At 49.1% G+C, this 26,477-nt stretch overlaps 1 protein-coding gene across 2 annotated transcripts; it reads right to left on the reverse strand.

The window, feature by feature from the left end:
- Positions 1-3,508: 3,508 nt before the first annotated feature.
- Positions 3,509-26,354, reverse strand: HAUS8 (HAUS augmin like complex subunit 8). 2 transcript variants are annotated; one of them, XM_027587728.2, is made up of 11 exons: positions 26,124-26,354; positions 23,364-23,428; positions 20,645-20,700; positions 14,897-14,978; positions 12,541-12,633; positions 12,318-12,412; positions 11,646-11,711; positions 11,381-11,539; positions 9,428-9,569; positions 7,335-7,476; positions 3,509-6,283 (listed from the first exon to the last, which is right to left on the reverse strand). In XM_027587728.2, the coding sequence occupies exons 1-11, from the start codon at positions 26,150-26,152 to the stop codon at positions 6,085-6,087; spliced, it is 1,128 nt and encodes a 375-aa protein (XP_027443529.1). In that variant the 5' UTR covers positions 26,153-26,354; the 3' UTR covers positions 3,509-6,084. The 2 variants fall into 2 exon arrangements, with proteins under 2 accessions (XP_027443529.1, XP_027443530.1); XM_027587729.2 differs by lacking the exon at positions 26,124-26,354 and adding an exon at positions 25,777-25,796.
- Between the last annotated feature and the right edge of the window lie 123 nt (positions 26,355-26,477).

Raw genomic sequence — 26,477 nt, forward strand, 5'->3', positions numbered from 1 at the left:
CTGGCCCCCCATTCTACCTCCGTCTCTTTGAATTTGACTCCTCTAGGGACCTCTTATAAGTGGAATCATGAAGTGTTTATCATTTTGAGGCTGTTTATCCTTTTGTTACACTAGCATAATGTCCTCAAGTTTCACCCATACTGTGGCATGTGTCAGAATGTCCTCCCTTTTTAAGGCTGAATATTCCTTTGTGTAGATAGGCCACATTTTGGTTATCCATTCCTCTGTCGATGGACACATGGCTTGGCTATTGTGAATAATGCTACTGTGAACACAGGTATGCAAAAATCTCTTCAGGTTCCTGCTTTCATCTCCTTTGGATATATATCCAAAAGTGGAATTGCTGACTCTATGGTAATTATATTTTTAATTTTGTGAGGAACCACCACACTGTTTTCCACAGCGGCTATACCATTTTACATTCCCACCAATAGTGCGCAAGGGTTCCACCTTCTCCACATCCCCGCCAGCACTTGTTACTTTGACAGTAGCCACCTGAAGGGTGTGAGGTGGTATCTCACTATGGTTTTGATTTGCATTTCCCCGATGATGAGCGATGTTGAGCATCTTCATATGTTTGTTGGCCATTTGCATATCACCTTTGGAGAACTGTCAATTCAAGTCCTTTGTCCATTTCTTACTTAGATTATTTGGGGGCTTCTGTTGTTGAGTTATAGATGTTCTTTATATATTCTGGATATTAGTCCCTTAACAGATATGTATTCAACGAATATTTTTTTTACCATTTCATAGGTTGCCTCTGCACTGTTTATCATGTCCTTTGATGCACAGAAGTTTTACATTTTGACACAGTCCACTTTGTCTACTTTTACTTTTGTTACCTGTGATTTTGGTGTCCATCCAGGAACTCCTTGCCAAATCCAACGTCATAAAGCTTTTCGATTTTCTTCTAAGAGTTTTATCATTTTAGGTCTGATGTTTAGGTCTTTGATCATTTTAAGTCACTATTTGTATATGGTGCTAAGCGTTCAACTTCGTTCTTTTACATGTGGCTATCCAGTCTTCCCTGCACCGTTTGTTGAAGAGGCTGTCCCTGCCCCACTGAATGGTCTTCGCGTCCTTATTGAAAATCATTTAACTATATATGTGAGGGTTTATTTCTGGGGTCTCTGTTCTAGTCCATTGTTCTACATGTTTGTCTTTATGCCAGTATAATACTGTTGATTATTTTAGCTTTGTAGTGAGTTTTGAAATCAGAAAATTGAGAACTTCAACTTTGTTATCCCTTTTCAAGATTATTTTGGCTATCTGGGGTCCCTTGAGGTTCCATGTGCATCTTGGGATGGATTTTATATTTCTCTAAAAAATGCTGTTGGGCTCTTGACAGGGAATTGCATTAAACCTATAGATCACTGAGTGAATGGGGGGAATCGGAGGGGGAGATGAACCATGAGACTATGGACTCTGAAAAACAAAAAGGGTTTTAGAGGGGAGGGGGGTGGTAGGATGGGTTAGCCTGGTGATGGGTATTAAAGAGGGCACGTTCTGCATGGAGCACTGGGGTGTTATACACAAACAATGAATCATGGAACACTACCTCAAAAACTAATGATGTCATGTATGGTGAATAACATAACAATAAAAAATCTATAGATCACTTTGGGTAATACTGACATCTTAATAACATTAAGATTTCCAGTCTATAAATATGGGATGTCTTTCCATTTATTTGTACCTTCTTTCTTTCAGTAATCTTTTATAGTTTTCAGTTTATAAATCTTTTGCTTTCTTGGTTAAGTTCATTCTTAAGTATTTCTCTTTGTGATGCTATTGCAAATGGAAGTGGATCATTTTTTTAAGTGTTTTCTTAATTTCCTTTTTGTTCATTAGTGTATAGAAACACAACTGAATTCTGAGTGTCATCAGTTTTGTATCCTGCAACTTTGCTGAATTCATTTATTAGTTGTTTTATTTTGTGGAACTTCAGGATTTTCTATGTATACCATCACGTCATCTGCAAACAGACACAATTTTAATCCTCAATTCCTGTTGGAATGTCTTTTATTTCTTTTTCTTACCTACTTGCCCTGGTTGAGACTTCCCATAGTACTACGTGTAATAAAAGTGGTGAAAGTGGACATCCTTGTTTCTGATCTTAAAGGAAAAGCTTTCAGGGGCGCCTGGGTGGCTCAGTCGGTTAAGCATCTGACTCTTGATCTCAGCTCAGGTCTTGATCTCAGGGATCAAGCCTACTTAAAAAAAAAAAGAAAAGCTTTTAGTCTTTCACTGTTGAGTACGATGTGATCTGTGGGTTCTTCATAGATGGCCTTTATTATATTAAGGTAGTTTCCCTCGGTCAGTTTTTGAGTGTTTTTATCACGAAAGGGTGTTGCATTTTGCCAAATGGTTTTTCTGCATCAATTGATATAATTATATGGTTTTATTTCCCTCCATCCTGTTTGAATAAACCTCTTTTTTCTTTATCCTCAGCCTAATAGTATTTGAAGAGGAAAAGAAGAAAAGATGAGCACATTCACGAGACAACGCCGACCTCTTAATCCTCCTCCAATAGAAACCTTTCCTAAGCACATACATCCCATGGTACACATGGTTGCACGGTGAGTCCTACACCCAAGGCTCAGGACCGGCTGTTCAGAAAAAACGTCAGACAACACAAATCTTATCCTGATACCAATTATAATGTGTGGGTTTTCCTCTCACAATACCAAGCAATTCTAGGATACCAGCTGGGTGTCCTACAGTTCAACTCAATTCAGACACTGTCCACATAGAGACAGCATCAGGTCCGCTGCCTATGCGGTCAGTCCCAAAAGGCTGCCCTCCACTTCAGATGCCAATCACAAGTCCAGGGTATCCCCTGGGCCTCTGACGGGCTAGAAATCAGAGGTTCCCATGACCCTCTCCCTTGAATTCCACTAATTTGCTAGAGTGAGTCATAGAACTAAGGAAAACAGTTTACTCATTAAGTTACCAACTTACTATAAAAGGATAGGACCCAGGGACAGCCCAATAGAATAGCTGCATCGGGCAAGGTATAGGGGAAAGGCAGGGAGCTTCCAGGTTCTCCCTGGATGTGCACCCTCCCAGCATCACCATGAGTTCACCAACTGGATACTCTCTGAACCCTACTGTTTTGGGCTTTTATGGAGGCCTCATGACACAGGCATAACTGATGAAAACATTGGCCACTGGCAACTTAATTCAATCACCAGCCTCTCCCAGGAGAAGGGGGGGGCACAATGAAGGGGGGGGATCAGGTGGGGGGTGGGTAGGCCTCAGAGTTCCAACCCCTCTAACTGCATGGTTGGTCCTCCCCATCCTTAGGTTACCTAGGGTTTTTCCAAAAGTCGCCTCATTAACAGCAAAATACACCTTTACCATTCCCATCACTTAGTAAATTCCAAGGATTTTAGGAGCTCTGCCAGAACTCAGGTGAAGACCAAACTATTTTTTACTGTAAGTCACAATATGGTGACGTGACTTTCAGCTGTCCCCGGTACACAAAGAACCAAGACTTCAGTCAGAACAGGTTTATTTTCAAAATATCAAACAAAATGATCATACAAAACTGCCTAGAACAAGGGGATAAAGGGATCCTGTTTACTGAATATCACATATCTTATCACTGAAAATCCCTCCCTGAGCAAGGGGCACAGGATGCATACTCCCTAGCGGTTTGCAGGGAGCTCGTCACCTGGGTGAGTGAGTGTGGCCTGGGTGTGGATTCAGGATGCACGAAGCGTGTTGTCCCCTGAGAGGAGCATGTGCTTAAGCTCTCCCCGAGATTTCCCAGTGGTGCTCTCTCCCTTGAAATACTAATGGACCTCCTTGTTCTCTTCCCAGACCTCTTGGTTAATTAAGATTGTCTCTGTAACTAGAAGTTATAAAATATTCTCGAAAGCCGCCATATCCATCACGTTTTTGATGGCGTTGGAGACACACTCCATTTGCGACAGCAATGCCCAGACTTCGATGATAACAATGCACAACTATGCTACTGGGGGGAATGAAAGGAGATACGCATGAGCAGGGAGCCTCTTTTCCCCTGGGACTGACTTTGAAGCCGTGGGAGTAGCTGCCAGCTTCTATTGTCACTTAAAGAGTGCCCTACAAACAGCTCTCAACTGACAAAGAGCTGCTTGGCTTATGAACAGCAGTGCCAAGGTGAAGGGACAACAGTTTGGAAGGCCGGCACCCTCATCAAAGGACGTAAAAACGAACCAGTCCGGTGGGCTGAACTGCACACCCTTTTCTCAGCAGTAATGGAAGACTTGAACAGAACAAGAGTCCATCTGTCTGGGTTTTTTGACTCAGGGGTTGTGGCCAGTGGCCGGGCCAGTCAGGCAAATGGCACTGGAAAGCTGGCCTACGAAAGGGATGCCCGTGTGGGGCCCAGCCCTGTGGAAATCACTATGAGAACTGGAGGGGGGGCATGAAAATAGGACACAACAATGCCCATCAGTAGAAATGCCTTCCATGTTTGGAAGGGGATTGGAATCGGCCCAGGGTCCTCACTCCGGGTGGCCCCCTGGGCACACGAGTGGACGTGGGGGTTCTGTAGCAACATAGAAATGTGCTGAATCTTGACAAGGCCCCCTCGCACCCACGGCGGCACAAAATGCCTACAAGAACTGTTCTGTCTGCCCACGCGAGAGACAGAGCCTGCAGATAGCTCCGTGGCAGGCTCCCTGGTGGGAACAGACTGGGATTCTGAACAGGCTTTGGTTACCTGGTGGTACACGCAGACGCCCAGAGTGCTGTCAAGGAACCGCAGCGGAACCTGCAACCGTGTGGACCCGAGTCCCATTCCCTCAGACCGGGACACATACTGATAGCCCATGATGCCCAACAACCAGCCGAGAGCTCCCCTCCGCAGAGGAACAGCTCAATAGGAAACTGCGATGGGCCTTGGAAACCCTGGCTGTTGAAAACCGGGGGAGACAGGGCCTGAGGGGCGGTAAGTGGGCTGGTGAGTGCAGGTAACTATTGACGACAGGACCAGGGTTCCTGGGTGTCCCCCTGGTAGACCCAACGCTTTCCACACACGAATGGGGGACAAAGTGGTCAGGGGTGGGAGAGAAGTCTCTGGAACTCTGATCCAGGAGCTCCGTGGGAAGCCCCAGAACCGGCTGTGAACGGACGCAGAGACCAGCAATGTGCGGGCTGACAGGATTATGGGTGAAGTGTGGACAGAGACTGGAACGTTCCCACAGGCTTGACGGGAAGAGCTGGTGGCCATTAGTGCCTGTTTTGTGGGCACGACTATTGCGTCTCCCTAGGGAGCACTTCCCCTGCCCGCAACTGTCAATCCAAACCTGCTGGGGAGGCCCGGTGAGGAGTGCAAGGGCCGGCGGAGCGAAGGCAGAAGCTGGACAAGAACAGCCCTGCGTGTTTGAGTGGCCTTAGCAACAGTGGCTGCGTCTCTTTACTCAGACGCATGTCAACGGATACCGCGCCTCTCTGGGGAACGTTCCTGTACCCAGTGCGGTCACACAGGCTTGTAAACGGTAACCAGCCAACGTCAATGCAGGCACGCTACCTGGGAAGCACCCAGATGGCCGGAACCCATGCAGTGTAGACAGAAGCTGGAGGGCTGATACTCTGTGCCATACTGGGCATGGGGTGTAGACCAGAGCCTGTCAGCGCCTCCGGCAACAGCACTGGGACTCTGGACTGGGTAGAGAGCTTCCACCGGAGGGCCAACTCCGAACTTGCTGAAGGAAAGTAAAGGGACAAGCACCCCGTACCTAAAGAACATGAAATCCCCATGCAAGTGAAACACTCACAATGTCTCAGAGGTCCCAAGGCTTAGGAGCGGCTGTTCAGAAAAACTTAAAACAACACGAGCCTTCTCCTGGTCCCTGACATAGCAACCGAGGCTCAAATGCACAAGTTTTATTCTTTACATATCAAGTGATACGCTCATACAAAAACAGCTACATTGCCAAACTAGTGTCTAAAGTGCTTGAGTTCCCAGAGTGTCACACACGCGCCACCATGGCACACGTATGCCCTGATCCAGGGGGAGGGGATGGGCTTTCTTCCTGGCGGTTTGCAAGGAGGTCCCCACTTGTGAGGGTGGAACACAGCTTGCGTGTAGACTCACACCGCATGTGGCTCACCGGCGCCCAACAGGAGTGGCGTCCCGACCTCTCCGGGGGCCTCCCCACAGGCGCCTTCTTGGCTGAAGTACCACCGGCTGGGGGCCTCCAGGCCCTGGGCTTCTTCCCAGACCTCTTGGTTGATTAAGGCCGCCTCTTTACTTGCCTCGGCAGAGAGTTCCAGCACCTGGGCGAAGCTCCTGCAGAAACGACAGGATGGATGAAGCCTTTTCGCCCTCTGTGCTCAGGAGCCAGAGAGAACCGGGGGGGGCTGCGGCCTTCGCAGCTGCGATGTGGGGAAGGGGGCTGCTTCCTGTGTGCTCCTGGGACAGCGCAGACAACCAAGGACAGAACGAACCTGAGCAGAACTCAGAGAGGCCCTGCAAGAACAGCACCCGGCGGGCGCGAGGGAATGTTCGTTCATTCACCAAACGTTTAGGGAACACCCACACCGCGTCAGGAACCATGCCATGAATGGACGGGTGGCCCTCACACAGTGTAAGTGGCGGCGGGGAAACACACCCTGAAGGAGCGTGTCTGGCCAGCCGAACGTGGGACCCTTGTAATCTGGAACCTCTGAGGCACGCTGAGCTCATCTGAGGGCGCACACAGAAGGAAACGTCATAGTAGGCGGCAGCTCTTTTCTACGAGTAACTTTCAAATGCTTTAGATATTTCAGGAAGCACATTCAGCATTACGAAGGAGAACAAAATGAGATTCTTTTAGGGAAGATGAGGAGGAAAGCCCCACGGTAAAAAAAAAAAAAAAAAAAAACAGGGGAAAGCTTCAGCACTGAGAATGGTGTCGAGGGGGCTTTCTGGGGGGAGCGCGCTGTGGGGTGCACTGCGGCCTGGGGGCTGCTTCCCTAGGGCACACGTTCGTGAAACCCATCAACTAAACTGTTAGGATCCATGCCTTTTCTAGATGTAATTATACTTCCAATAACAAGTTCCAAGAAGATCACCCCAAGCCCTTACCCCAGGAGACGTTTCAAGCACGAGCAGACCCATCCAAGGGCACCGGAAGTGCTTTGACTCTGGGCAAGTACAGGACGGGTGACGCTAGAGCCCCCTTTCTATCGTGGCTGCTTGAGAACAGACACGGGGGTTTGGGCGGAGTTCAAGGTGCTTTGTCCAGGCCCCTCTCCCTGCCGCAGCGGACCCCTGCACCCCCAGCCTCTGAAAACACCAGAGCTGCCCCCTCCCTGGAGCACGACCCACCGCTCCCAACGTCAAATTTTTCCTGCAATACCTTCGGAGCTCCAGATCCTTCTTTTGGGTTGTTTCCTTGAGTTCGCTCAGCAGGTCCAGAGCTTTCACGTTTTCTTCTAAACTGCCGATCCCCAGTTCTTCCAGCAGATGGCATGTGGTCATCAACTCCCGCTGCAAATTGTCTGGAGGGAGAAAGGGACGGTCAGCCGAGGGTTTCATGGTGCCCCAAGCAAGGGATGCGCAAGCTGGGCAGCTGACTGGATTTTTCTTGTTCCCTGGAATGCCTGCGTGTTATGCTGGAATCGTGAAGAGCTCAAAGGCAGAGAGAGTCGTGGAAGACAACCTTCATGTGCTGGTACCACCTCTATGCCCCTGTGCTGGAGCCCACAGAGGCCTGAGACCATGGATCAGGCATGTCCATCAGCCCGACAGTCGCTGGAACGGGCCTGGAAGGCCACTTCGACGTCCTCAACAGAAACCAATGCAAAAGGCCAAGGAAGTCTGTCCTGCGAGCAGCTTAAAAACAAGCCCGTGGTTCCCACTCCGCGTTCCTGGCAGCTCTGTACCCCTCACCCCTGAGAGTATGGCCTGCATCTAAGGACACCAGCAGCTCTCCACTTCCAGCACGTGCCACGCCTAAACACACGATGCGTGACAAGTGGACACCGTAACATTCTGAGAACATTATAAGGGTTCTTCCACAAACACCCATTCTCTTCTACTCCTCGTTCTGGCCTCCACTGCCTCCTCCCACAAAGACATGGTCAGGACCTAATCTCAAGTACCTGCGAACGTGACCTTACTGGACGTGGAGTGGAGTCTTTGTCGACATCACTGGGTTACAGTGAGGTCTGTGACCTGGCATCCTTCTGAGAAGAGGGCAATTCGGAAGCGGCAGCGCTCAAGGGCAAGGCCGTGTGAAGACACAGGCAGACTGGAGTGACGCCACCACCGGCCAAGCAATGCCAAGAACGGGGAGCAACACCAGGAGCCGGGAGAGAGGCACAGAACACATATTCCCTCAGAGCCTCCAGAAAGGTCCACCGCTGCTGACACCCTGATTTTGGACTGCGGGACTCCTGAACTGAAGGGAATAAACTTCTGGTGTTTTGAGCTACCCAGTCTGTCATTAATTATAGAAGCCGTGGGACGTTCCTCCGCTCCCTGATCCCAACTCCTAGCCACCACCTATGGCACTTGTCAGGGACGGAGTCCAAGAGTCGCAGGTGTGCAGCTGACTGCTGTCACTATAAAACTGGACGCCTGCACGCAGGTAATCGCTCCACAAGGCTCATTCTTCAAGACTCCATGTGATTCCCATACTTAACCGTACTGGGAAGAGGTGGGTCAGAAATCATCCCTGAGATTGCCAATACAACAACAGCCTTTGTGATCCTGAACTGCGTTTGTGGAAAGTTCTGCAGGGACTGTCCACCTGATTTTAGGTGGCGATGCTTTACTACATCAGCCTCAAACTAGACGTATGTAGATGGCTCATGAGGGCCCTGCCTGGAAATAACCAGACACTAGGGCGACTGAAAACTTGCTTTGGGAAGATACTTCCTCTAAAGAGAGTTTTAAGATCAAGCATGCTTGCTGATTTCTTCCCGTGAAGGATTAGGTGGGAACCCTATGCAAGAGGGGGATCCCACGGCTCTGTGTAGTGGGCAGGACGGGATTGAGGCGCCTGGCTGGCTCAGTCGCTGGAGTGTGTGACTCTTGATCTTGAGTTTGCGACTTTGAGCCTCACGATGGGTGTAGAGATTACTTAAAAATAAAATCTTGAAAAGGAAAAAGAAAGCTGGATGGGGTCAAGATCAGCATCTCTGAAGAGACCCCCTTCGGGGGAGTGCAGCTGCTCCCCAGGAGTGTCTTTCAGCAGGGCTGGAAATTACTGGGCCGGTCCACAGACAGACCTGGCTTAAAATCCCAGCATGGTCCTTACTCAGAGCGTGACCCCAGACAAACCGCAGCCTTGCCAGCCTCCCTTGTCCTCTGCCATTTGATAAGGGATGCACCATCTACCTCAGAGGAGGCTGTGATGTGACACAGATGGATAAAGGTGGCTGGCACACAAGAAGCACCGACTCACGCTGGATCTGCCCCTTGCCCGGCAGCCGCCCCATTTCCTACCTAAGAAACTCTGCCCGTCCCCGTCCAGGTGGACCGATTTCACGGGAAGCTCGTGCCTCGTGGTGTCCAGGGCCGTGGCGAATGTCTTGTACTGCTCCTTAAAGCGTTCGGCCACAGCCTCATAGGGGCTGAGCATTTCGATCTGCACGCAGGAGTGAAAGAGGTTTATGAGACAAGACCCAGTCATGCACTCGGGAAGTTCACAGTACCTGTGAGGTGAAAATACAGCGCTGTGCTTTCAGGATCTCCTAAGGAATCCTCCAGGAGGGTTCCGTGGGTATGGGGGGCTCTCCCCTCACTCCCAACTGCCTTCCAAGAGCCCAGCTGATAGCAGGGTGGCCCAGGCCCCTTCACTAGGAACATGGCTTCCAGAACATTCCAGGGCCAGGCCCTCAAGGGGGATCACACTGGACCCAAGAGAGCTGGGCCCTCCTGCTTCAGAGCACTGAGCCGAAAGGCCTGCCCCTCGTAAGACCCCCCCCCCTTTCCCCTTGTACATGCTGTTAGGGTCCTCATGTGGGCCTGTAAGGACATATTTGTTCACTTATCTTTTCTTTTCCTTCCACTCTAAGTTCCATGAGGACAGAGACCTGCTCTTAGTCCAGGGCTGGGCCGCAGGGCATTCTCTCTCTCTCTCTCTCTCTCTCTCTCACACACACACGCGCACACACACACACACACACACACACACACACACTGGGTATTAATGGGTTGAATCATGTCTCCCCAAATTCCTCTGTGGATGTCATTCTAACACACACACACACTGGGTTATTAATGGGTTGAATCATGTCTCCCCAAATTCCTCTGTGGATGTCATTCTCTCTCTCTAACACACACACACACACACACACACACACACACACACACACACACACACTGGGTTATTAATGGGTTGAATCATGTCTCCCCAAATTCCTCTGTGGATGTCATTCTCTCTCTCTAACACACACACACACACACACACACACACACACACACACACACACACACTGGGTTATTAATGGGTTGAATCATGTCTCCCCAAATTCCTCTGTGGATGTCATTCTCTCTCTCTAACACACACACACACACACACACACAACACACACACACACACACACACACACACACACTGGGTTATTAATGGGTTGAATCATGTCTCCCCAAATTCTCTGTGGATGTCATTCTCTCTAACACACACACACACACACACACACACACACACACACACACACACACACACACACACACTGGGTATTAATGGGTTGAATCATGTCTCCCCAAATTCCTCTGTGGATGTCCCAACCCCCAGCACCTCAGAATATGACCTGACTTGGAGACAGAGTCTTTACAGAAGTAACCAACTTCAGGTTCAAGTGAGCCAGGTCTGGAGACAGAGAAGCACACAGGGAGAATGCCAAGTGAAGGGACGCAGGGAGGAGATGGCCCTCTAGAGGCCAAGGACAGAGGCCGAAGACAAAGCCTTCTTTCCTGGCCCTGGTAAGACACCACATGCGCTAACCTCTTGGTCTCAGATGTCCTGCCTCCAGAACCGTGAGAGAATCCCGTGCCATCGTTTAAGCCGCCCGGCCCCGGGGTACTTGTTACAGCAGCCCTAGTACCCTCGCACGCTTGGAGGACCCGCCCCCATCTCCTGATGGGCCCTCTCCAGGTGCCAGGGGTCGGCTCTTGTCCCAACGCTGACCACGCGGTGCCAAGACAGCATCCCCCACCAGCACCCTGGTCCGTGGGGTCGCTGAGCACAAGCCTCAGGGGGCCTGAAGAATATGTGCATGCGTGCATGGAAGGGGCAGGTCCCTCTGGCTGCTCAGTACTTGACATTACAGCCTCATCCTCTTACAGACTGTCACATACCAACACCCAGGCGGCAGGGACACCTCCCGCCAGAACTCCCTCTGACTGCCCTGCCGGGCGCACCGCACCCCCTCCCGGGACACGCAGCGCAGAGACCTGAGCGTCAAGGACGTCTGCTAGTTCCCGCTTCCTCTGAGTGAGGAGATGTTTGCGCTTCAGCTCGTGGGCCTTCTTCTGTAGCTTCTCCTTCTCTTTACACATTATTAATAAGTTCCTCTCTGCCTTTTGTTCGAACAGAGCGAGACCGTTCTCCATCTGTGAAGTGCACAACAGGAACTCAGACCAGCGGGCACTCCACCCCTGCGGCTGACAAAGGCCGCCCTCCCACCCACGTCACACGCCAGCAAGGTTCTGTCTTCACCTTTACGGTCAGCAGGGTCAGGAGCAACGTTTGGGATTCCATCATTTCCATTGCCTCCGACAGGTCCTTGAGGAGGAGAAAAAGACATTTTTGGTTGCCAGTGAATTGGTATAAACCTAGCTCTCTCCCCCGGAGGGGCAGAAGCCGAACCTTTATGAACTTTACTTAATTCAGTGGTTTGATGATTCTCTCCTGTGTATCAACCCGCTGTTTCTATTTTCTCCTTTAGTCTTCTTGGGCGCCCCATGAGAAGAAAGGGGATGGTCCGGCCCCCTACTGTGGCTGGCTGGTCCAGGGTCAGCTGGGGGGTACCCATCCAATCAGTGCCACACTGGAGCCAGGACGCGGGCCTCTGACCCCAGCAAGACCCCAGCCCAGCTGTCCTGCCCCGGGACCCAGGGCCTGGCCTAGTGCTTTTCCTAGCACAGCATCAGCAAACGAGGCACTGTTGTTCACATGATCTCGCCTTAGTAACGACTCCTGTACATGTATTTGGGGCAACTTAAACTCTATGTATATTCTGAAGACGCGCGTGGTCTTGGGTTTGTCCTAGAACGCGTGGCTGGCTTGTTCCATCTTAGAGCCTTGAGCCTTGCACGGCATGTGCACAGGGCAGAAGCTAATATCAGGCGTCTCTAATTCCACAGCTTCCCTTTCATTTCGGACACTTACCGGGCTCTTTCTCTGTGAAGAAGAAAATGACGATGACTCAGTCTTCTTAGACATCGTTTTTTCTAATTGCAGAGTCTTTCTAACCATACTTTTGTCTAAGATCAAGAAAGTATTTTGAGGGTGAGAACTCAGAGCACGCTTCGGCAGCCCGCCAAGACACACCGCAAGCCCCGCCTGGGGAAAAGCGGGGGGCAGTGAGGGGGGGCCAAGGTGAATGATTTACCGTTGATGGCTGAGAGGTCCAGGTCCGGCGGGGCGGTGCCATGCCCTTCCAGCAACGTGGACTGCAGGTCACCCTTCCCAATTCCACTGCTGTCTGTGGACCCAGTGAGAATCCCCAGAGGTCAGCACAGTCTGCAAGGCACTGCACACCTACCCCGACAAGCAGGTAACTCTGTGGAACACTACTACTTGCTTCCAAAAAGTCAGCGTCTTGGGAGGTGAGCGGGACAGAAGGCTGAAGCACCTCTGCCAAACGCCCAGCCAGCAAGGTGAATATATTTCAGAGTAGAAGCAGACAAGTGACGCAGGCTCTCTAACCCAGAGATGCAAATATGCCTTGCTGCTTAGCTTAATAAAAAATGCTATGTTCTGGATAGAAGTCTGATACACACCATGTACCTGTTCTTCCCTCAGCTTTTCCCTTCTTTTTCCAGCAGCTTCTGGACTGTTCATCTTCCCTGGCAGTTCCCTTCATCTTTACCCTCTACTTAACCATGTGAAGTTATGCCTGACGCCACCTGAAATGGGCAATGGGGTACGGTGGGCTTAAACCAAGCCAGGGCTCCAGCGGGCCGCAAAACAAACAGATGGCATGCAAAATACTCTGTCATGTTAGCAAAGAAACAGCAAGTGATTTAATGAATGCCAATGCAGTTGAGAAAATGAGTATGTGGAAATAAATAGAGCGACACCACGGTAATGTGTACGGTATGGCACCCTTCGTCCGAATTTTTGAAAAATTCTAGATAAACAGGAGTCTGTTGACCTCCTGGGTAGGAGGACGGAAATCTGAGGTGGGAAACAGGACTTTTTTTTTATTGCTATCGCTTTTGCACGGGTCAGATGTTCCGTCATGCGCATGTACAGTGTTTCCATCGAGAAAAGTAATTTCCTACTGAGCTATACAATGGAACTCAATCAAGCAGTCTCTGGTGGTTCCATCTCAATTCTGGTGGTTGTTTAAATTAGGGTTTCTCAGCTCTGACGCTACTGACATCCGGAGCTGCATCACTCTCTGGGACGGGGCTGTGCTGGCTGTGGCAGGCTGCTGAGGAGCATCCCCGGCCTCCACCCATCAGACTCAAGTGGCGTACCTCCCCCACCCCTCACAACAACCAAAAATGTCCAGACATTTCTAAGTCTGAATCGCCTGCGGGTGAGAACCCTGATTTTAAAATGTGGCTGACCCAACTTCAGATCCCTCTGGGCTGAACACCAGCTTTCCCGGCTTGACATGTGGCCCCCAACCCAACCGCATAAGGAAAGACTACAAAGTCAACCCCAGCTCCATGAGCCACTTCTCAGTCACACCTAGGTCAAGGAGCAGCACAGATGCTGCTGCAAACATCTAAACCACGATCAAAAACTTTCCAATCCCCCGACTAACAGTCTCCAATTGATTGGAGTCCCTACTGAGAACATAAAGTCAATTAACATATATTTTACATGTTACATATCCTATAAACTGTACTCTTATAACAAACTAAAAAAAAAAAAAGGAAACGTTAAGGAAATCATAAGAGAAAATACATTTACAGTGCCGTACTGTAAAAAAACCCACATATTAATAGATCCATGCAGTTCAGACCCATGTTGTTCAACGGTCCACTGTACTTAATTTTTCCTATGAGACTCACAGTTGTTGCCATTTTGAACAAGGAGGTGTGGGACAAGAAAGTTTTGCTTTTTGTGAACTGCTTTCATGCAAAAGAGCTACCCAGTGTTGCTGGAGAAGTGGGCATGTGAGGAGCTGGATGGAGTGCTACTCTGGGGAGGGGCCTTCCCAGATTTCTAGGAAGAGCACACTGACTACAACTGAACACCAAATACACAGTAATGATCGAAGTGGCAGCTCATGAGTGAGTGTCCACCCTCCTCGTCTACATTTTCTGTTTTTTGTTGTTGTTTTTTGCTTTACCACACACACATATGTCTACAATCAGAAAAACTCCCAAATTTTGCATATCACTTTGGTGACAGCTTCTAGAACAATTAAGGGGAAACCATTCCGAGGAAGACCTAACCCAAGGTGGTGAGAGGTAGGAAGATGAAGCCTCACACGCTGAGTCCTGCTCTCAACAGAGTACCACCCAGGAAATGGGACGCACAATCAAGGAAGCACGATCATGGCTGCTCCGGAAGTAACCTGCCCTCTCGCCTTGCCATCCCCCTTAAGCTCCCCACATGCCTCAGATCTGTCCTTACACGGACATTCTTTAACTAGCTCCTTCTTCTGACACTTCCTAGAAAGAAAGAGGGAGTTTCACCTTAGCATACTTGAAAACAAAATTCACCACCATGTTCATCACTCGCTGAGCTTCAGAGCTGTTTCACAACCTCCCTCCATCTTTACACACCTTTGCTCTTCCGGAGCAGTTGGAGTTTCCTTCCCCCTTCTGGCATCTTCCCACTGGTCTTTAATGCATCTGCTGCAGAAGGCTGTTAGAAGAACACATGACATTCAGGATTCAGGGGACAAGACACCTCCCCTTCATGAGAAGGGACCCCTTCATGGCCTGTGCAGTTTGCATCGGCTATTACTTTGAGGCCAGGGATAGACTTAAAGTTCTGACATTTAATTACAAACATGTAGAACGAATTAATCAAAAGATATCCTCACATGCATAGAACATAGGGAACCACCAAAATGTTTGCCAGTGATTATCTGACAATGCAGATTCCAACTGATTTTCTGTATACTTTATAGTACTTGCAGGGAACATATTACTTTGGTCATCAAGAAAAAGTTTTTGTACAAGTATCAATCTTTAAAATTTATTAAAAAAAACAAGCAATGCATGGAGCTAGCAAGCCATTATAATAATAGTAACATATAAGCAGAAACAAAACCTCATAAAGAGCAAGAATATTTTAATATGTAGACAACACTCCTATTCAACCTCCTACTGGAGGTCTCAGAATAAGAAATAAAAGGCAAACAGGTTGAAAAGGAAAAAATAAAACTCTCTTCTTACATGATTTACAAAGAAAATCCCAAATGCTACTAAAACTAGTAAGAGGCGCCTGGGTGGTTCAGTCAGTTAAGCATTCCATTCTTGATTTCGGCTCAGGTCATGATCTCAGGGTTGTGAGATCAAGCCCTGCTTGGAGCTCGGTGCTCAGCAGAGTACACCTGAGAGTCTCTCTCTCCCTTTCCCTCTGCCCCTCGCCTTCACTTGTGTGCATGCATGCACGCACTCCTTAAATAAATAAATAAATAAATAAAATCTTTAAAAAACCAAATTAGTGAGTTTAGCAAGACTGGAGGATACAGGGTCAATATAAAAAGATCACATTTCTAAGTCAATCAGAGAAAGACATGTATCATATGACCTCACTGATATGAGGAATTCTTAATCTCAGGAACAAACTGAGGGTTGCTGGAGTGGTCGGGGGTGGGAGGGATGGGGTGGCTGGGTGATGGACATTGGGGAAGATATGTGCTACGGTGAGCGCTGTGAATTGTGTAAGACTGTTGAATCACAGATCTGTACTTCTGAAACAAATAACGCAACATATTTTAAGAAAAAAGAAAAAGAAGAAGATAGCAGGAGAGGAAGAATGAAGGGGAGTAAGTCAGAGGGGGAGACGAACCAGGAGAGATGATGGACTCTGAAAAACAAACTGAGGTTTCTGGAGGGGAGGAGGGTGGGGGGATGGGTTGGCCTGGTGATGGGTATTGAGGAGGGCACATTCTGCATGGAGCACTGGGTGTTATGAACAAACAATGAATCAGGGAACAGTACACCAAAACAAATTATGTAATATATGGTGATTAACATAACAATAAAAAATTTAAAAAAAAAAGAAATTCACCATAAAAAAAAAAAAGATCACATTTCTAGCAATGAACAACTCTGGAAAGTGAAATTCAAAGATAGTACCATGTGAAAGCTCTCAGCAAGGAAAAAACAAAACTATGTATGGTGTTAGGTGTTAACTAGACTCACTGTGGTGATAATTTTGCAACATATACAAATCCTGAAACACTATGTTATATGTCTGAAATATATTGTTGTATGTTGATCATACCTCAATTACAAAATGTCTTCATCAATAAAAAAGAAAAAAAGACAGTATCATGTATATTAGCATTTAAAAACAACAAATACTTAAGTATAAACCTAAAAAAATATAGGGAAGATCTATACGCTGGACACTACAAAATGCTGATGACAGAAATCCAACATGACCAACTAAATGGATACATGTACCATGTTCATAGATTGAAAGGCCTGGTGTTTTTAGGATATTCTCCCTAAACCGATGCAAAGATTCTATACATTCAAAACCCCAGTAGAAATTTTGGTAGAAAATGGCAAGCTAAGTCTAAATCATACAGAAAATTAAAAGAACGGGTCATGATCTCAGGATCATGAGATCAAGCCCTGCATCAAGCTCTGCACTGAGCGTGGAACCTGCTTAAAATTCTCTCTCCTGAGGCACCTGGGTGGCTCAGTCGGTTAAGCATCTACCTTCAGCTTGGGTCATGATCCATGACCTGGGGTCCTGGGGTGGAGTCTAGAGTTGCCGGGCTCCCTGCACAGGGGGGAATCTGTTTCTCCCTCTCCCTCTGCTCCTCTCCCCCTTCCTGCTCATACTCTCTCATGCTCATTTCTCTCTCAAATAATAAAATCTTAAAAAAAAAAAAAATTATCTCTCCTCCTTCTCCCTCTGCCCCTCCCAGCTCGCATGTGCGCGCGCTTCCTCTCATTCTAAGGAAAAAAAAAAAAAGAAAGAAAAGCAAAGGAACTATGACAGCCAGTTTTGGAAAAGAATGGAGTGGGAGAATTCATACTACCTGATTTCAAGACTATAAAGCTACAGTAATCTTCGCAGCGTGTGACGGGCCTAAGGACAGACACACAGAACAATGGAAAAAATGGAGTCCAGAAGCAATGCATAAAAAAAGGTCAACTGCTTTTCAACGAAGGTGATGAGATAATATGACAGGGAAAGGAAAGTCATTTCAACAATGGTGCTGGCACAGAGGACATCCATACACTTAAAAATGAACTTCAATTCCATCATCACACCAGATATAAAAATTAATTCAAAATGGATCACAGACCTAAATGTAAAATCTAAAACTATAAAAGAACTATAAAAACCATAGAAGAAAACATGGGAGAAAATCTTTGTGATCTTGAGTTAGGCAAAGATTTCTCAGATAAGACACCAAGAGCACAATCCATAAAAGCAGAAATCCGTAAGTTGAGCACTTCTGCTCCTCCCAAGACACTTAAAAGAAGTGTCGCCACCGGGAGAAAATATTTGAAAATCACCATAAATGACTGGTATCCAGGATATATAAAAAGCTCTCAAAACTCAACAGTGAGGAAACCCATAACCCAATTAAAAAATGGCAAAAGAGGGGCACCTGGGTGGCTCAGTCATTAAGGTCTGCCTTTGGCTCAGGTCCTGATCCCAGGGCCCTGGGATCGAGCCCCGCATCGGGCTCCCTGCTCAGCAGGAGGCCTGCTTCTCCTTCTCCGACTCCCCCTGCTTGTATTCCCTCTCTTGTTGTCTCTCTCTCTGTCAAATAAATAAAATCTTAAAAAAAAAAAAAAAAAAGGGCAAAAGATTTTAAAGAACACATCCCCAAAGATACAGGACTGGCCAATAAGCACATGAAAAGGTACTCAAGATCACTAGTTGTTATGGAAATGTAAATTAAAACCACAACAAGATACCACTTCTCATCCACTAGAATGGCTTCAGTCTTTTTTTTTTTTTTTTTAAGATTTTTATTTAGTTATTTGACAGAGAGAGACAGCGAGAGAGTGCACACAAGCAGGGGGAGTGGGAGAGGGAGAAGCAGACCAGGACCCTGGGATCATGACCTGAGCCGAAGGCAGACGCCTAACAACTAAGCCACCCAGCTCTCCTCTGTGGCTGGTGGGAACGTCAAGAGCTGCAGCCATTCTGGGTAATAGCTGCACAGTTTCCTACAAGTCAGTCAAAACTACACTTACCCTACAGTTCCTCTCCTGGGAGAAATGAGAGCATGTCTACATAGAATCCCACACGAGAACGTTTAGGGTGGCTTTGATCACCACTGCCAAAACAGAGAATCAGACCAAATGTCCTTCACTGGCAAATGGCTAAGCACACTATGGCCCACTCACACTGTGGAATATTCCTCAGCCACCAGAAGGAACGGGCACTAACTGTGACAGGCAACCACAGGGTGGGACCTCCTTTCCTTTATGTGAAAGAAGTCAGATGCAAGAGGCTGCATCCTGTGTGACACCTTTTTAATGACCTTCTGGAAAGGCAAAGCTAAAGGGACAGAAATCAGGTAACTGCTGGGATGGGGTGGGGCCGGCTTCAGTGGAGAGCCAAGGGATCTTGGGGGTGACTATTCCGTATCTTGACTGTGGTGGGTCTGTGACAGGATGAGTTTGTCAAAACTCGCAGAACTGTATGCTAAAGAGCAACACTTACTCTATGTAAATTCTACCTTAAGAGATGGGAAAAACAAAAATCGGACAAGGTCGTAGGGATCGAAAATACTAGAGCATGCAGACACAGAGGGGTGCTCGTAAACAAGTTTACAAGGCAACACTAAAATTAGAGGAGGCACGGACTGTGATCTTTTGTTGAAAATCAGTTCAACAAAGTAAATCACGTGAATTTAAAGAAAAACCAGAAACAAAAAAAGTAAAACACAGACTCTGGGTGATGTGTCAGTGCAGCTTCCTCAAATGTCCAAGTGCACCTCTCTGGTTGGAGATGTTGATAGTGGGGGGGGGCTGTGTGGCGGGGGGCAGGGGTTATATGGGAAATCTCTGTACCTTCCACTCAATTTTGCTGTGAACCTAAAACTTCCCTAAAAAAAAAAAAGTCCAGGGGCACCTGGGTGGCTCAGTCAGTTAAGCATCCGACTAATGACTTAGGCTCAGGTCATGATCTCAGGGTCGTGAGATGGAGCCCTGCGTAGGGTGTGGAGCCTGCATAAGATTCTCTCTCTCGCTCTACCTCCCCCGCTGCCCCCTCAAGTGCGCTCTAAAAAACAAAAATTATTAAAAAACTTAAAAAATTAATTCCATTGAAAACAACCAATCACTCCCAAGAAGTGATACCAGTTTGTGAAAAGGTTTCCTTTCTCCTCAAGTTGGATCTTAAGTCACATTACTATTTTTTAAAGTTTATTCATTTATTTGTTTGCTTATTAAGTAATCTCTACACCCAACGTGGGGCTCAGACTCACGACCCCAAGATCAAGAGCAGCATGCTCTTCTGACTGAGCCAGCCAAGTGCCCCTTAAGTCACCTTATTAAGAACCTACCATTCCACCCTACCAGAGTAAAAAGTAGGGAGCAGAAATTAACAGTTCACTGAATTTTACCATAAACCAAATTTAGAAAATGGAAGGAATAACACAACCTCCCCACATTCTAAGTATGCACACAATCAAACAAGATATGTAACTGGGTGCACCTACTGAGCGTTTCCGTTAAACACCACACAATGCATGTGTCGTTAAGTGCTTCATCTCATCATTTTTTTTTTTTAAGTTTATTTTCTACTTTCTAGTCACAGCTTTTTTTTTTTTTTAAGATTTTTATTTATTTGTCAGAGAGAGAGCACGCGCGAACACAAGCAGGGGGAGCAGCAGCAGGAGAAGCAGGCTCCTCACTGATCAGGGAGCCTGACGCGGGGCTCGATCCCAGGACCCTGAGATTGTGACACCAGCCGAAGGCAGACGCCCAACCAAGTGAGCCACCCAGGTGTCCCCATCCCATCATTTTCAACGGCTGCATGATTTTCGTGATGTGGCTGCAGATAGTTCACTAAACTCTGCCTCTAACACTGGGTGATTCAGACCCTTCGTTTTTTTTCCCCATAGTCCTTCTTTAAAACCCTGTGTTTTTTAAATGCCAGCCAAGGCCAGGGACCGTGTGCTGGGCACCCAACAGAACTGCTTCAGGACAGAATCCAGAAAGGAATTATCGGGTTGAAAGGAACAATCTCAGGTTTCAATAGAGATCATGTCTTTGCAAAAGGGATTCAGGACCATGCTGTGCCCGGCCCGTGGGACTTGGGTCAGAATTCCAAGTCCGACGGAACTCCATTCAGAACATTCAAACCAACGTTGTTACCTTTTTGGTGGTTTTCTTCTCGTACTGCAAGTATCGGGACTCAACCACTCTTCCACCTGTGGGGGACACACTGTTGGTTTATAACAAGACTACAGTGGTGGAGTGTGAAGACCACCCCCCACCCCCCTATCAAGAGCCAGGTACTATGCCCCCTCCCTGATCAACAGCAGGAACAGGGGAGCTGCTCCCCCTTGCTCCTCTCAGATCCTATGCTTCAGCGTCCTCGAGCATGTATGGGACACCTACTGTATGCGAGAACATGTGGGATACCTACGGTTTATAAGTCCCTAGGCTAAGGACAGAGCCCCAGAGGGTCGCAGGAACGTTAAGGGAATATGCTCAAAGCAGAAAGTGGATTCAGGGGCAGGGCAGGGCCAGGATAAAAGACCTTCCACAGGGGGGCGCCTATTTGCCGCCGCCTCCTCCTCCCTTCCCAACTCACTCCCTGCAGTCAGGACCCCAACCACCCCTTCCTTCACTTCACCTGAGTCTGTGTATGACCTACTCATGATATGAGCCTTTCATGCCTCTTTACCTCCTTACCTAGCTCAGGACTCAGGAAACATGCTCAACGCCAAGATCACATACCTTGGTGATAGCCCAGCCCCAGGTCCCCCCCCCCATTCCATGCCTGCCTCGCAGGAAGGGGGTTTCTCACAATGGCCCCAGTGATCACCCACAGTCCTCTGCTCTGTTCCCCAACCCCCCTCCCAGACGCTCCCTTGTATGTTCTCCTCCCACTTCCCCCATACTGGGTCCCCTCCAGTTAGCTAGTGACCAGCTACTACTTCACCATGAAGACAGAAGCAGCCCCAGGAGACCCTCCCACCTCAGCATCTAGCAGCCTCCCAAGTTCAGGGCCATATCCTGGCCCCACCATGTGGAGGGAACTCTGTGCTTTGGGGTAGAGCCCAGCCCTCACCTCATTGCCACTGCCCTGGCAAACCCCCTCCCCCAGTTCCTCTCCATCGATCTTCCTGTTCTTTTCCTCCCAACTATACCTTCTCCCCCTACTTCTCCACTCCCCTTGACAATGGTGGCTCGTCTTCCTCTACTCTCTCCTGAACCCCACTCCTGTCCGGTCTGGCTCTCACGATCACCACTGCACCAAAGAAACTCCTTTCCACAAGACCACCAAGATCTCCCTGCTCCAAAGCCCACCAACTCATTCTCATTCACATCCTGAACACAGCACTTGCTGGAACCCTCCTCCCTGGAACATCCTGTGTCCTCCAGGCTGGCCACCCCGCTGGTGGCTGAGAATGGGCTCCCTTGCAGGTCCATGAGCTGGTGAAGCCTGAGCACCTCCAGGCACCTCACAGGTCTCACATCCCCAAGGGGCCTCCCTCTCCCCTCACGGCCCCCACTCTTTCCATTCCAGGCACCGTGAGGGCCAGGACTTTTGTCTGTTTTGTTTGCGACTACGGTCCACCACCCAGCAGGGAGTTAGGTGCTCAGCCATGCATCCAGTGCACAATTCTACACTTTTTCTAGGTACCTCTAGAGCTTAGGGCTTTCCCTTTTTAATGAAGAGACCCAGGAAGAAGACATGGTTAATGTCACACAGCTTGACAATTTGGTTAAGTGACATGGTGATTTCAACTGGATCTTCATGCCAGGATTTCACCTTTCACTGGGGCTGGGGGTGCAGCCACAATCCTGAGTGGAAGGAGGTGCATCCATAGTTAATGGGGAGCATGGAGCTGGACAAGGAGCTAGTCGTTGCCCTGAGTGAGCCCCAGGCAAGGAAGAGCCATGCCTGCAGGGTGAGTGGACTCAGACAATCAGGCAGGAGGCACTTAAGGGTCAAGACCAAGACCAGGTGGTGTCCAGGGGAGAAAAGACACACCAAGGGTCTGCCACTGGATGTCCAGCGAGGGATCAGGGCAAAGAACACCCCCATTTCCAAGCACAGGAAACGATCCTGCTTTCAGCCTAATACCATCAGCAAAGGGTTTTGCTCCTCTGGAAGGATCCCGAGGCCTGGGGTTCCCTGGACAGCTGAAAAGCAGTTTCAAGTTTCCAGAAACCGGGATGTACATATTTGTTTTGAACAGTAGTGGATTTTCCAGAGAAGCAATGTTACGATGAAGGATTTAATTTGTGTTCAAGAACTAGACCACTTGTAAACACAATAGAGGTTATAAACAAGATCATCAAGCAATGCTGTCATGGATGAACCTCCAGTCACTTAGAACCAGAATTCTGCTCTAAGTTCTCGAAGACACGCACTGGCATGCAGCATACTTGAAGAAAATAATTCTTTTTATCAGAGGCTTGAGCTCCAAGGAGGGAGATCCTTGAGTCCACTGCCCAAAGTGGCATTGCCAAGAGTCAAGGGAGGCTGTGAACAGTGACTCCAGACCCACAGGGGGACACCACATGCATGGGCACCCCTGAGGTGCTTCCAGAGAAGAAAACTGAGACTCCAGGGTTTGCTAATGAATTCAGCTCTGGCTCTCCTCACCCACACTTCCTAGTGGTGAGTCCTGGGCACAGCCTGTGACCCCCACTGCTGGAAGGGCCCACTGCTGCCCTGGATGACCTCCCCCAGGTCCTGCCACACCCCTGGCTGCAGGGCTGGGTGACCAGACTCGGAATCCCCAAAGGTGTGACTAGAAGGAAATAAAGCCTAGCTCCCCTGCTCTGGCCTGGTTTTTTTCTTCCCCCAAAACACTTACTGAAACTGGATCGTAAGCTGGATTCCAACTTTGCTCACCTTGTGTTCTTCTTCCTTTCATCTTAGCACCACTGGGAGTACCGGGACCCCCCGTGGAAGGTTTCCTAGAAGAGGGAGACAGGGGTCTTGTTGACATGGTTACGTAGTTGGCTAAGCTCAGGGAAGGCAGCGAGGAGACTGGGGACAACTCAGTCCCAGCATCCCCCCACCTCTCCCCATAAACGCTGATGTCTGCGAGGCAGGGCCACCTTGACTGGAACAGAGACACAGAGCCCCTGCCTGGCTGAAATTGAGAAGGGTCCAAGAGTGAGAAGAGCAAGCAGGTTTGCCAAGCCCCAGAGATCTCCACTTAAGTCAGGGGTTCATTAATGCATCAGGTATTTCTGTACCTACTATACGCTCCTGGTGATACCTGGTGAACAAGAGATGGAGCTCCTTCCCTGAGAGGAGCTTCCCTTCACATTGCCTCACAGTGTTTTCCTGTCAGGCAATGTGAAGAGTGCCCCAGACAGGTAAAGAGGTGAGGGGAGATGAGAGACAAAGCCCCGTTTGCTCAGGTACATGGGGAAGGACATTCAGGGACAGGGAGCAACAAGGCCAAGGGCACAAGGGCAGAGGAGAATGATGCTGAAATAGGCACTGATCAGCCCTTTGGCTTCGCTGGCAGAGTTCTGACTTTCCAGCTTAAGGGCTCAGCCTACCTAATGGCAATCTTTCTCTGTAAAGGACCAGACAACAGATATTTTCAGCTTTGTGAGCTGTATGTTCCTGCCAAGAAATAACAAACCCTGAGTGTTATTCAGCCCTAAAAAGAAGCAAAGTACTGCTACATGCTAAGACGGATGAATCTCAAAAATATTATCCTGGGATGGGGTGCCTAGGTGGCTCAGTCGTTTAAGCGTCTGACTCTTGATTTCGGCCTGGGTCATGATCTCAGCGTCCTGAGATGGAGCCCTGAGGCAGCGTCTGCTTGAGACTCTCTCCCTCTGCCCCTCTCCCTGCTCGTTCTCTCTCTCTCTCTCTTTCTCTCTCTCTCGCTCTCGCTCTCAAATAAATAAATCTTTAAAGAAAAAAAAACTTAAAAAAAAAATATTATCCTAGGGGCATCTGGCTGGCTCCATCCATGGGACACGCGACTCTTGATCTTGGGGTCAGAAGTCTGAGCCCCACATTGCAGGTACAGTTTACCTAAAAAAATAAATAAAATCTCTTTAAAAAATTGTCCTGCATGAAAGAAAACAGACACATAAGGACACATATTATACGATTCCATGTATCTGAAATGTCCAGAACAGGCAAAGTAAGACAAAAAGCAGATTGTGATTGTCAGGAGCAGAGGGCTGGATGAATGGGGAGTGGCTGAATATGGGTACAAAGTTTCCTTCTGGGTGGATGAAAATGTTCTGGAACCAAACAGAGCTGGCGGTTGCACAGCACGAATGTCTTAAGGCCATTAGATTGCTCACTTTAAAATGCTGTTATGTGTTTCACCCCTATTTAAGGAAAGAAATAATGGAAGTTCGATGTAATAGGAGAGAGGGAACCTTGAGGCAGGAGAGTTGGGAATGCCTCCCAGGTGTGCAGTCTGGGCAAGGGAGATGCTACCAACAGAGACCAGCAACTCGAGAGGAGCAGACTGAGGGGCAGGGCAGGGGCCTGGGCGCTGTAACCCCTGCCGACATCAGGACACAAGCTCCACTGGTCACAAAGCAGTGGTCCCCTTGCTCAGCTCACTGCAGCCACCTCCTGTGCAGCAGGCTCTGAGGACCCCAAGTGAGACCCAGCGGATGCTGGGCCACAGTGGGGAGAAGCAACCAACCAAATAATGCTCACTGGGTGCCAGCAGCTCTGCTCCTTCACAGAACCCTCCCAACCCTACAAGTACCTCCCCCCTGGTCTGCTTTATCCTTGTTTTCCGACGAGGACCTGAGTGTTTGAACAGCTCATCCCTGGCAAGTCTCAGGGCTGGCAAGGGACAGAGCACGGATTCCCTATGGGGTCTAATCCAGGGCTCCGGAGTCCAACGAGATGGGGGGGGGGTTCACCACACCTGTGCCAGCCTCAGGTACCTCCCCCCAAACCTCGGGAGAGGGTAATGGCAATCTCACAGCGTAATGGACCCTGGAGAAAACACAAGTGATTTCAGCTGGTCTATTAAACGTCAATTTGCACTGGCACAATAAAACATCGGCCGAGTGAACAAATAAAACAAACCCAGGCCAGGAATCATGCCTGGCACCGGATAAGTGGTCCAAGTCCGTCTCTCTTGTTCTTTCTGTGTGACCCTGGACAAATGACCTTCTCTCCCTGAGCCTCTATCATCTCTTCTGTGAAGGGAAAGCATAGAAAAGAAGGGTTGCGAGGATTAAAGGAGATACTTTAGTGGCCCAGCGCTTGCCCACTCTAAAATGGTAACTGTAATCGCGACAGATCACATTCAAGCGCCACGCACTGTTCTAAGAGCTTTTAAGTTTCACCCGAGGCCTACAAGGTTGAGCGGCGGCGTCATTCGCCCCGTTTCTCAGCGGAGCAAAGCGAAAGCACAGAGAGGTTAAGCCACTAGCCAGGGATAGCCCCGCACCCACACAACTGACTAGAGACTTGTAGTCTAGTTCCGCGCACAGGCTGCCGAGCATGCGCAGAAGCCGCCTCCCGCCTCCCGGCGCCTGTGCACCCTCGGGGGGATCCTTAAGGGGTCAAATCCCCAATCCCTAACTCTGCTGCCCCACTTCTCCCAGCTCTCGGCCATGGTCTACTCGCCGGCCCCACAAAATCCAGACCCGTGGCGCTTCAACTCACCCAGCCCCGCGTCCCGAGGAATCCGCCATTTCCCGCCTTTAGCTCAAAGGCCGGCTCTTCAAGGCCAGGTCCCCGCCCCCTCGCCCCGGGCCGGGCCATATTGCGCCGCCATGGGAGGGGTGGCCGCTGGCCTCGGGGAGCGTGCCTGCGGGTGGAGCGCGCGACCCCTGCGCGCGCGACTCTCTGTCTTCCCCTCACACTTGGTTTCATCCACCAGCGGCAGGAGGCCGTGTGGAGCCTGTTAGGAGGGGGCGGGTCTTCGCGGCGCTCCGCCCCGTTGCGCGCTGGCGTCACGCCCTGGCCCCGCCCCTCCGGAACCCGGAAGCGGGAGCGCGCGGGGGAGCGGCGGGCGCG

Source organism: Zalophus californianus, chromosome 1, assembly GCF_009762305.2.
Source record: "Zalophus californianus isolate mZalCal1 chromosome 1, mZalCal1.pri.v2, whole genome shotgun sequence".
NCBI classification, from domain to species: Eukaryota; Metazoa; Chordata; class Mammalia; order Carnivora; family Otariidae; genus Zalophus; species Zalophus californianus.